Raw genomic sequence first — 12,341 nt, 5'->3', positions numbered from 1 at the left:
CTTTTATATTCATTTTAAAAAATATAAATGGCAACCACCGCCCAAAACGTTCATTACTAAATGTAATCATAACTAATCTAACTAAACGAATTGACAAATTGTAGTAAGCTGCTGCGTATCTGAGTGAGGTTTGTGGATGAAGTGTTGATGCTGTACGCAAAAAGAAGCTTTCTGCCTGACAGCTGCTGGCAGGTACAATCGATGTGAAGCACTAAAGTGACTCTGTATTGCTTTTTGAACATGTATAGGAAAAGACAAAAGGCACTGTGCGAAACAAACAACACAATCAGAGCCTGGAAAATGACTTCATATGACATGAACTCAAAAAGGATTTTAATGCTTAGGAAAGTCATAAACATTGTTTTTTTTTTTAAGAAAAAAACAACAACAAAAAACTGTTTCTACAGATACACACAGTGAGAATCTGCACACACAAAGCCTGAGACTATCAACTAAATAGCACAGTCTAATCCCATTATACAGTCTTCCTTTGAGTCCGGTTTTATAAAGCACACACACACACGGCACTACCAGATTTAACCACATCAGAGGGACATACAGTCATTCATTAACATGGGTGGATAATTAAAAAACACAATGCTGCTTTTTCTCCCCCAAGTGTTTGTAATAATTGTGTTTTTGTGCGGAGATTTGCGGGCAACATTCATGAATGTGTATGATGTGTTTAATATTTCATTAATTCGCAGATGAGACGCATTCGTGTTGAGTTAGGTATACACCGAGTTATATAATGATGTTTAGCAGAAACGGAAGACGGAAGCAGGCATTCGGTGTTATTTTATGGATGAGAAGAGGCGATCACTTCATTTTCCTGTTTTAGAGCGATACGCTTTCATATAAGCACACACAATTGTGATCCAAAAACAGCAATATATATATATATATATATATATATATATATATATATATATTACCTGTCCAGGTGTTTTGCTGGTCATGAAGTTCCACATTTAAAGGAATAGTTTCACCTTGTTGCCTGTGGATGTTGCCGTTACCTTTATGTTTACCATACAAACATGAGAGCGGCATCAATCTTGCCATTTAACATTCAGCTACATGCTGAAAATATAAATCTGTTGTCACTATCTTGGATAAGTTATGTTGAATTACACTATAGTTTCTTCAGTTGTTTTTATGTTAGATTTTCAGTTGATGACATTTCCCAGTATTTGATGCATCTCTGTTTGTCAGTTCCTTCATTACCATTAGTAGGTGTTATGGAAACTACGGAGCGAACCATCGATTTTTGTCTGAAATAAAACCTATTGCTGCATCAGGAATCATAAAATTAGTCATTTCCTTCACAGAGGATGACCCTGGATAATGTACTTTCTCACAGATATTCACAACTGCAGATGAAAAACACTTTAGTGAGAACAGGTTAAATAGCTGCAGCAAAGCAAGGCAGCAGGAGAATTTTCACATTAAATGCTTATTCTTGACATAAATACATTTCTCTTTCGCAATCTGTTGAGTCTCTTCGCCTCCACGCAGTTTAAGTTCCTTTGTCTCACTTCGTCTTCTTCTTTGATTCTTTACTTTTTGCAGGCTGTTTTGTCTCCCTCCAAGGCAGGAAGTTGTAGGACACCAGAGCTGTGAGGAGGTATGTAGCCATGCCGGTGTATCCTCCCAGCACTAGACACAGCGGCTGTACTAGCACGAACAGACAGAACACGTTCATTGACGCTCCATCGTTCAGCTCAACCCGATCATTCTGTGTGGCTCTCATCACTCCAAAGAAATACATGAGTGCGACTGCTGGGTAGAAGGTCAGTTCCAACATGATGCTGCAGACCAGGATGCTTCCACACACTAGAAAGCCTTTGGATTTAACATGTGCACATGTGTTGGAAAATAGTTTGTAAGATCCACAGAAGTATTGAGAGAGCGTATGTTCAGAGGCACACTCACCCGGATCAGATTTAAAGTCACTCAACCGACAGAAAACCCTCTGAAGTGTGAAGGCTGATCTGACAGAAAAACAGATTTGGACCTTTGATCTGTCATCCCAACAGTCCTGTCAAACATTATCCACCACCTGTACTCCTTATCAGGACACTTCACAGCGTTCACCTTCTAACACAATCCTCAGTTTTCTTTTCCAATAAAGGACTGTTTAAAAAACCTTTCAAATACTAATAAGACCAATTATACAGTGTTTTCACATGCATGATAAAAGCCACTTGGTGTGACTGTGCTGAGGAAATGCCAAAGTGACCTAGTTCTTCAGAACATGAGTGAGGTGGCTTGACAAATATAATAGTCGTAGTCATAAACGTATTATGTTGTAAAAGCCTGAACTTTACATCCACATAACCTTAGGGCAGATTTTATTTTGCAACGTGTTTTGTAATTTGAAATAAGTGCTGTCAAGCCAGAAAATATTGTCAATTTTCTTCTCAAATTACACACGAGCGATAACAGAATTAGTGGGAGGATGTCCAGTAATTTACTATGATACATACATGAAGCTCAAAGCTCAGAAAACACAAATAAAAACAGAATTAAGACTGTGGTACATTTGCTGTCCTCTTTAGTTTGAATAACTAGCTTCTTTAATTTGGCTTTTGCGTATCATGTATTAAGTCAAGCTTAAGTTGTTGATTTGAGTGTGTTTTAAAGCATTTTAAATAGTAATAAATAGTTTCCAAATAGTTCAGTATTTTGGGAAATACACTTTTTCACTTAATTGCAGAGAGTTAGATAAATATGAAAGATGAAGTTACAGTCCAATGATAGTTAACTTAGCTTAGCAAAAAGCATGTAAACATTAGGAAACAGATCCCTGGGCTCTGCTGAAAACTGGCCTATACCAGCTCCTTTGAAGCTTCTTAATTAACAGGTGGAAATGGACTCACTACGGTGTAAAAGTAACATGTTGTGTTTTTATGGAAAAGGCCTGGCTCACAGTCTCTGTTCTAGTTCATCCCAAAGGAGGTCAGGGCTCTGTGTGGGCCAGTCAAGTTCTTCCACACAAAACTCATCCAGCCATGTCTTTATGGACTTTGCTTTGAGCACTGTGGCACAGTCATGCTGGAATAGAAAAGGGCCTTCCCTAAGCTCTTGCCACAAAGTTAGAAGCAGCATTGTCCAAAATGTCTTGGTATGCTGAAGCATTAAGATTTCCCAACCCCATCCCAATACTTTTTGTCCACAGTGTAAGTCCCTGTTGTAAACTTTGCCTGCTGGCAGTGTTTTTTTTTCTCAGTCTGATATCATCTTCACTTCATTTTCTGCATGCAAACTCAGTCACAATATATGGTTATTGGCAATGAGCTAAACCTACTGAACATATGCTTTATTGTTAAAAATAAAGAGGGGTGCCAGAGATGAACTTCCCTCAGCAGAGAAACTACACATACCATTAAAACTTTTCGAGTGAGCAGCTACTCATTTGATTAAGGGGAGCAGCGAGTGCTAAATCAAGAAGTTCATAATTAGCTTGAACGCTTGTGAATCTACTGTGGACCTGCTCAGGAAAAATGTGGTTATTTTTTTGTTATTGTTTTGCAGCTCTAATCCATCATCCAGTTTTTCGAATCCCCACTGCTGCTGCAGCCTGAGGGAGCCCTGGGCTGTTAGCCAATCAATCAGCCACCTAGGCTGATGTAGCCATAAATACCATATGTATGTGAGTGTATGCGCCTATCTGTGGGGCCTCCCATCTGTTTGTTTGTCCATCTCAGAGAAATCATTCGTAAAAGGTTTCTCTGGGATGTTTCCCACCTCAGGAGGGGTTTGATTCCGGATTAAACCGCTGGGCCACAAAGCGGGATTACACTCCGGGAGGGAACATGTGGCCCTTTGGAGCTGCCGTTTATCAAATGCGCCTTCTCTATGAATCAGAGTTCACTGTTGTTCACTTAAGCTGCACCAAACAGGCATTAATTTAATAATAAGACACCATTTAAGTGTTTCTCCATGAAAAACATCTGTTCCCTGTGCTGTTTTTTGAGTAGGCTGCTTTATTTCAAATTTCAAGGTGGAAGCTTTCAGTACACCATCTACTTTCAGGAAGGATTCCAAAAGTTTTCATACAACAAATGAGAACATAGACCTACTGTATTAGCTGTTAGTGATATTCCAGCTCAGTGGATATTCCAGTGTTATACAGTGTATACGGTTATTGATAACAGTCTAGTATGCACCAGGGGTTTAACAAAAAAGCTTCCTAAATACTGACATTTTCTTAGCCAAAGCACAGTATAAAAACACATCTTTGTTGTGCGTTTAGCTTGAAAGTTCCTGTGTTTCACAGAAACACCTCTGAAATCACTAGCTGAGTTTTGGATGGGAGCTTGGAGCATTAAGCAAGTACTTGAATCTTTTATTTAAAATGTAACAGCACAGTTCCTCAGGCTGCTGTGCCTCATGGTTTGATATGAGGTAACTTTTGAATAATTTCATCCACCATGATATGTGTCCAAAGGTTCATTAGTGAGTACATATACTCTTACTCTTTGATTGTGAGGTAGTGCAGTGTTTTGTTTCAGCATGAAATCAGGTCAACTTCATTTGGCCGGTTACATGTGAGAATAAGAACAAATCTCCGCTAAAATGACCTCCAGAAGTAAAAATGTGTTGTGTTGTGGGAGATATTTTCTTTATGAGATGAAATACAACACAAATTTCTACCAAGCAGAGTGAATACAGTCTATCAACTGAAAACTGCATTTACCATTTATCGCTGATCCTTTTCATTCTCTCCACCAGCAGCCACAACACTAAGCTTGACAAAGACGCAGTCAGCTGATGTCAAGTTTGAAGGAGACTGCAAAATTGTAAGTCATTTCCTGTCTGAAAATGCCAACAGATTCCCTGATTAACAAGTATTAGCTGACCACTCCCTGTGTTTAGGAAAAAGTACAGTAAGATCAGACATTTAAAATGTATTAATGGGTGAATTTATTTCTATTTTTCACTTTTAAATAAGGTAGTTGAGGAATGAAAATAGAGGAGTAAACAAATGTCTTTATTTTCCAGGTTGTGGGAATTAAAAACACATATTTTGTTGTAAGGAGCTTCACTTGCTTGACAGGGCATTTATCTGTTTTTGCATAATTGCTTCCAGAAAGGCGATATTTTTGGCCAGCATGACGCAAGTAAGCATAAACACTGTAATTAGTGCTTAGGAAACTGCAGGAAGCAAAGAGAATAGGACAGGGAAGGAGGAAAAGGGACAATTGAATCCACCATGGTGTTATTAATGTGACCAGCAGCACAAAGCATTGACCACCTCCAGGTCCATCCACTGCAAAAGGATGGCAAGAGCATTTAAAGGTAATATCCAATGTTTTGTTTTAAGTCTTTGGATTTGATCACTTAACAAGCAAACATCTTGAGACTTTCAGAATTAAGCACCACTCAGTGTTTTGTTTGTTAGCAACTGGCAGCAATTAATAAACTCTTAAAGATGAAAAGGTCTTTCCAGTGGTTCTGTTGGCAGGTTTTAAAAAGGTGGTATGTTTGTAGCCAGACAGAGAGAACATGAGAATATCCAAACCAGCCTTTGTTGCCTAGCAATCAATGCACCAACTTTTCCAGCATTAATGAGTGTTAGTTTTTCTGCATTAATTATTCTGAATAATCAACTGGTTATTGGGATGCTGGTTTGTGACAGACCTGATCAGACTTAAGGAGCAGTGCTGAAAATCACCATATTAATTACTGTGAATCATTATTAATTTAGTTTTGAATCCCGGTTTGTGCTCATTTCATAGCACAGGTTTTTGACTCGAGACAAATTAGCTGTTGTGAAGGTCTTCTTTATGCCCTTCCTCTGTTTGTTTTCTTCTCTTTTTGCCCTTGTCCTCTGGCCCTGCTCCTGCCAACCCACTCCTCGGAACATCTGCAATAATGTGCTCACCCACACTAAACAGCAAGCGCTTAAAATACATGAATCATCCTAGACAGAAAAGGGTGTGTGTCTACGTGTGTGTGTGTGTGTGTGTGTGTGTGCGTCTCTTTATCTTCTGTTATCTTCTGTTTGTGGGTTGTTCAGTAACATGAGAGGAAGCAATTTGTGTTTATTTGTCCACCTTGGTATGTACGTTTGAAAGAATGATTGTGTGTGTGTGTGTGTGTGTGTGTGTGTTCCTGATCCTGAGCTGCAGGGCTGTGTGGGCAGCAGTGTCCTGTGCTGCTATAAAGTGATTTCCAGAATCCTGACGGTATAGATGCTCTATGCAGGAAAGAGCTGTGTGCTTCTGCACCCATTTATGAAAGGAGGTAAAATGGTTTATGGCTCTGTGTCTTTGTGTGTGTGCATGTGTGTGTGTGTGTGTGTGTGTGTGCATGTGTGTGATGTGTGAGAGTGAGTATGACAGAAAGAGAGAGAGAGAGAGAGAGAGGAAAAAGACAGAGGCAGAAAAGGTAGAATGATGTGGGAATTCTGATGTCTCTGTTTCCATGTTGGCTCACAAGTGACAACTGTAGTTTTCCAAGTAGGTCAGAAGTGATTTTTTTGTGGAAGCATCCAGTAATCTGTGGGAAACATCTGGTTATTTGTTTACTGGTCACAACTAGTTTTAACTGCAGTTCATATGTGTCCTTTGTATAAGCGTAAAAAAAAGACAAAAAGAGATGTGGTGAGTTAGAAGGAGAGAGCAATGAAGAAAGGATAACACACACACACACACACACACACAATATTCAGGAACTGTAGTTATCCAGAAATGACAAATCCATCACTTTCTTGGCAGGCGAATGCACCAGTTTAGCATATTCATTACACTGTGGTTTACAGGGCAGGTCTTAACTCCATACAACAGGCTAATGATGGACGGCGGCCATTAAATCTCTATGTAATTCCCTTCCTGTAATTAATATTGATTTTTAAATCAGCCAGCATGAACACATTTCAATTGTTAACTGCATCTCTGAAAATTTCTTTCTTGTGTCTCCTCCACCACAGGAAACTGCTAAACTCCACACGTTGGAGAGCTTCCACATTCCCACATCCATTTGGAGTGAACACCTCTGGCTGGATGTACAGTTATCACTCAGTGAAAGGCTAAAGAAAGTTCCTGAACACCCTTTTTTGAGCTGGGTGGTTTATTGAGGGAGCTGTCCATTGTTGTGGTGCTGAAATCTTTTATTTTTTTTTTTTGCACCTCCAAAGTTGCTCTGCAGTGGCCCCTTTCCAACGTTTTTTGGCTTGTGAGGACCCACTGAAACGAAGCTATTTCTACTTCAAAGACCTTGTCAAATACACTGAAAGCAGTTCAACTGATTGGCTCCTCCTCAGAATGAATTTATATGACAAACTTTTAAGAGGCTGATGGGCTAAAATGATCCAATAATCCATGAAAACATAAAAAGGAAGTCACTGCAGCCAAAACACAATACACTGAAGCCATATTTCTTCCCTACTATTTCCAGACCCCTCAGACTTACCCTGTAGGGGTCCAGACCACCAGCTCTGAAACCTCTGTTCAGCACCATGTGCCTCAACAGCAGGGTGTCACAAGTGTCTGTTGACAAACTGATTTTTGTTTCACGGTTTTGAAGGATTTCGCGCAACATTTCTTTTTTTTTTTTTTCTTCCACGCCTCAGATAAAGTCTTAAATATGAAATGACATCAGTGCGCAATTAAATGAGCATGACGGTCAGCACCGAGGCTGTCTGCAGCAGCAGCAGCAGCAGCAGCATGCAGCGGGGCATGGGCAGGGTTGCCAGCACTTGAGTGTGGGAGGAGTATGGGTGTGTTGGAGAGTATCTAGCCTTTTCTCTCTCCTCCCGCTCTGCCGTGAGCGCAGACTGAAGACAAAGAGCAGAGAGAAGTCCACCTCTCCATGTGATGTGCAGCCGGTCGGTGAGGGTGCAACAGTAATCTCAGATACTGTCCTAGCATTTTTTTTTTTAAATTAACGCTGCATGGACAGTTAACCAAGTGCGCCTCTGCCTTTAGCTTCTGTCCACTCACTCAGCCACCCCCCCACACTCCCCACTCATCCTCCTCCCTCCTCCCTCCTCTCCAGTTTCAACATTTGTGAAGTGGCTGCCTCACCCGGTCGGACCGGAGACCGTCTGGTCTCTGATCTGGTCTCTGGAGTCACCGGAGACTCGACGCGCTCCGTCAGGGCCAGGCTGTGCGGCTCCCGGATCAGACCCGAGCCATCCCGAGATCTGGCCATGGAGATGATGGAGGGAGACGTTATGGACAAGCTAGAGGACATGTCGTCGGTGTACGACTTCGATCCGATCACCGGCAACATCCCGGCCACCAAAGTAGAAATCACCGTCTCCTGCAGGTGAGTTGAAACGTCCGCCAGAGAGCCGAGAGCGCAACCGACGGGTCGGGAAAGTTCGGCTGTGGAGATGCTGGGTGGAAAAAAGTTGTGACGGCGCTCCACCCTGTCTGTGGAATTGAGTTAAAATGTTCAGTGAGAAGGTGATCTGCACTGTGACTTACTCAGTGCAGTGATAAACCGCATTGTAGCCAGCGTGGCTCTAGTTTACTTCTCACGGAAGTTTTTTTTATCCAGTCTGTCTATGGTAAGAGTTTTCGACTGATTTGTGTACATTAGTGTCAGAAGAAGTTCGAAAAAGAAAAAAAAAAACTCCCACTGAATGTCACATTTGTTCATGCATGCAGGCGTTTTACAGACAGATATCAACGGAAACAAAGGTTGTGTGCACCAAGAATCATGTGAGACAAACTTATTTTAATGCTGAGTGATAACAAGCAGAACAACCTGATGTGATTGAAAGTGTTGCACCTCATGTCACAAAACTCTGAGCACCTGATAGACCCTGCTTTGTGTTCATTTTTGTGGATGTGCGTGCGCATGGTGGTGCTTATGTATTGCATATTTTGCTGTAAGGCAGAAGCCTCTTTCATACTGAAGCCCATTCACTGTATCCACTGTAACCGCTGGCTGCTTTCAGCACAAGCAAATCACAGAAAGCTGCGTTCATCCCTCTCCTGCATTGATGTGAGAGATTCCACCGTTTACATCAAATTCACACAGTGCTTGTGGCCCACTCTAAATTATCCCGTTCTTTAGTCTTAGTCTCATTCTTCATTATTCAGTTCAAAGCTATTTCTGTTTTTCGAGATAGCACTTCAGGAAAATAAATCCATCTTTTCCAGATGAATCTCCTCGCAGGTTTTGTTCAGTGAACATAAACAGTCACTCCCCTTCCTGTTAGAGGAGGTTTTCAGTGCTTTCAACGCCTTTCCTCTCAGACATACACTCAAGTGCTGGAATGTGTGCTCATCCACACACAAACACACACACACACACACACACATCGCTGGTCTTTGATGCTGGGTCTTAGGTTGGTGAGCCATCGAAGCAGAGTGAGTTTGAGCTATAACAAGCTGTGTGTGCATTATTGATGGGCTTTCTGATGTTCAGAGAAGCTCGTTGCTACATCTCTCAGCTCAGAGCAAAAAAAAAAAAAAAAGTAGAGACTGGAAAGAAATTGAGTGTGTTTCAGTTTGCTGAATGAAAAATCGTTTGTCTGTTTGTGTCGTGTAGGAAGTGGTGGCCGATAGTGGAGAATCAGTTTAGAAAGGACGGTTAGCAGAGTGTTGCGTATCAGTCAAAGCCACGCATGGTTTTGGTTTTTGTGTTTTCCAGCTTGTAATGATGAGACGATTGAGATTATGCGCCTCAGTGATATGCAATTAAGCACCATTCAGGTAAATTAGGAGTATTCTGACAACTCCCTGCATTTATGCAAATTCTCTGACAACGTGTGTGTATGTGTGCTTTTGAGCTGTTAGACAGACAGGAGTAGTGGGGCAGGTGCCTCTCCTACCAGAAAGAAGAGGAGTTTAGGAAGAAAAAAATCATTAATCGAATAGGGAGGGTCAATACATTTCCCTGCTGCTTCACGGCTGCTGCTGCTACTGTGAGTGTGTGTGTGTGTGTGTGTGTGTGTGTAAGAGAGAGAGAATATGATTGAGAAATAGCAGCAAGAAAAGCTGAGATAAGCAGACATTTGGAGTGTGCAAGATTCCAACTTTAAATGAAATGTGAGTAATTATGATGTAACTTGTATGGAATATGTATGTAACATAGTCTAAACAAGCTTACTGATTAGGAGGTTGGTTTACTGTGATTGTGCTTGGTATAGGATTGAAATAAATTACAGCCTGATGATCTTTGAAGACACCTTAAGTATGCACAATGTCCAATTTTCCTACATACACTGTCATTCCTGTGGAGTTATAATAAATATTTAATCTCCCCCGAAGCAGAAGAACTTAACAGCTATATATTTCTGTCCCATTCAAACACTTCCATCAACAGTTCAAGGCCTCACAAATCCTCTAAATCCTCCGTACAGATGTTGTGTGAGTCAGATTTCTATTCAAGAGAAGAGGCTCCCTGTTGGGTCCTCTTCACTATTCTTCCTTTGTCATCATGTACATGCACAGCTCTGAAACCTCCAAATCATGATGATAGCTGTTCTCTCTGGGTTAATACCCCTTATTACAGGCTACAGCCCCTGCTTTTGACAGGGTATTATTATCAGGACCAATGACAAATGGGGTGGGGGGGGAATTGGGCTCTGTAAAAAAAGGGGGGGAAATGATAGGAATTGGATTGTCATTCATTAAGGGAGGGGGAGGACTGAAGGATTTGGTGGCAGGAAGTTGCACAGAGTGTTTTATTTGCGTGGAGTTATTCTGCATTTGTTGCTAATTTTTTGCTAATGCAAAATGCTAATGCGAGAAGTCATACTCAGTTCCATACTCAGAACCTTTAACATGTGGTTTTAGATGACCACCCTTCACCATACAAACAGGCCATCCTTGAAATATGTCTGTCACCTTTTTCACAGTTATCACTATGTTTAATGTGTTAATTCCAGCACATTCATGTTCTGGGAAAGCTTAAAACAGTTTGACACGACAGGAAATAAAAAGGATTCATGAGGCCAAAATCCGGCCTGATTTTCTTTTAATTAGTATTTACACTCCCACAGGACTTGTCAGTCAATGGTCTGGCTCCTGGGTAGAAATGAAAGGTACAACTGGCATGTAGACAGGAAAGCGGAGGTGTAAATCCTATGCCACAAAGCCAAGCCACAGTCCTCTGTTCAGCCTTTTGTTCGATTTCTCCATTTCCATTCACAGCAGTCAAAGTCTGTTGTCCCATTTCTGCTCCGTTGTCTGACTGTCCAGTCAATTCAAACATCATAAAGAAGTGCTCATGCGTCCCGATGCCATTTACCAAACGGTGCAGTCAGCTGAGGAGAGACCGTCAGGCTTGTGTGTATTGAAGAGAAGGCCAGTCAATGGAGGAGCAGCAGCTGCTGAGAGTGATATTGATAAGCAGTGAGCTCACCTGGCATTACTGGTAAATGTGCTGGGGTGTGCTGAAGCCAGTGCAAGAAATCCGCAAAACTGAGCAACTACAGCTCAGGGTTTCCAAAGCCAGTAGCTGACTTTTATTTTACTACAACTGTTGACCAACAGCCACAGTTTGTTCCTTTCTTGTATCATCATTACATTTAAGGTGCATAGTGTTGTAGGCTGGTAGCTGATTAAAATGTGTGTATTGGCACTAAACCTATGGCATAAGGGCCAGTAGAAGTTATATATGTTTTGTGATGGTGGGCTATATTCAGCTTTAGGTCTATTGTCAGATACTATATAAAGCTGACCAATAAAGTCAAGATCAAAAATCAAAAGTTTATCTTTGCTTTTGCTCTAACAGAACATTGTTAATAGAGGAGATCTCTACCAGATTAAATTGACAACTCCGGAGCTATTCTTCAGTTGTGGCAGGATGCTAATTTGAATTCATTATAATAAAAGATGGAAAAGAGTCTCATCTCATCAATTTTAAGTATCTGCAGGCTGTATAGGAATATTGCTAAATGCATCTTGGCCCTTATATGTATGTAGAAGGTGAAGATTGACGGGAAACAAACAGGGGTCAGGAAGGGTGAGGTGTCAAAGTTCACATTGCAGAGAGAACCAATTAAACCTTTAATGATTTGCTGATAACTTGAGAGTGACACCTAATTTGGGATCTTCAATAAGGTCATAGTGGCTGACTTGTGGTTGTGGTATAATGATTCTGTTCCTGTAGCAACTGGATGGCTTCCTAAAACTGGAGATGTGGGATTTCTCAGCTTGTTTTCTTCAGACATCGAATGAGTTGCTATGATTAAACTCCTTTAAATGTCTGGATGGCCTGCATTTGCATTTAGATTTGAGCTTATGAGGACCCTCTTTTCAGCACCTGATAGATTTCTTTATGGATCTGGGACAGATATAGAAGCTTCACGGTGTATAAAACCCCTCGGGAGACCATCACTCCCATTTCCCGTACTCTTTCACATCACATCTCCAGGT

The 12,341-nt window shown here is 41.1% G+C and overlaps 1 protein-coding gene across 4 annotated transcripts in view; it reads left to right on the top strand.

Annotated features, from left to right (window-relative positions):
• The first annotated feature begins 7,554 nt into the window (after positions 1-7,554).
• Positions 7,555-12,341, top strand: part of cpne5b (copine Vb) — a 108,376-nt gene continuing 103,589 nt past the window's right edge. For 3 of the 4 annotated variants that reach the window (XM_046384236.1, XM_046384237.1, XM_046384238.1), the window contains exon 1: positions 7,555-8,274. In XM_046384236.1, the coding sequence (XP_046240192.1) occupies positions 8,156-8,274 (119 nt within the window). In that variant the 5' untranslated portion in view covers positions 7,555-8,155. The remainder of the gene's footprint in view (positions 8,275-12,341) is intronic. The other variant, XM_046384235.1, reaches the window with a different exon arrangement.

This window comes from Scatophagus argus, chromosome 3 (genome assembly GCF_020382885.2).
Source record: "Scatophagus argus isolate fScaArg1 chromosome 3, fScaArg1.pri, whole genome shotgun sequence".
Classification (NCBI taxonomy): domain Eukaryota; kingdom Metazoa; phylum Chordata; class Actinopteri; family Scatophagidae; genus Scatophagus; species Scatophagus argus.
Note: the sequence above shows the minus strand (reverse complement) of the source record. Positions and strands in the feature narration are given on the sequence as shown.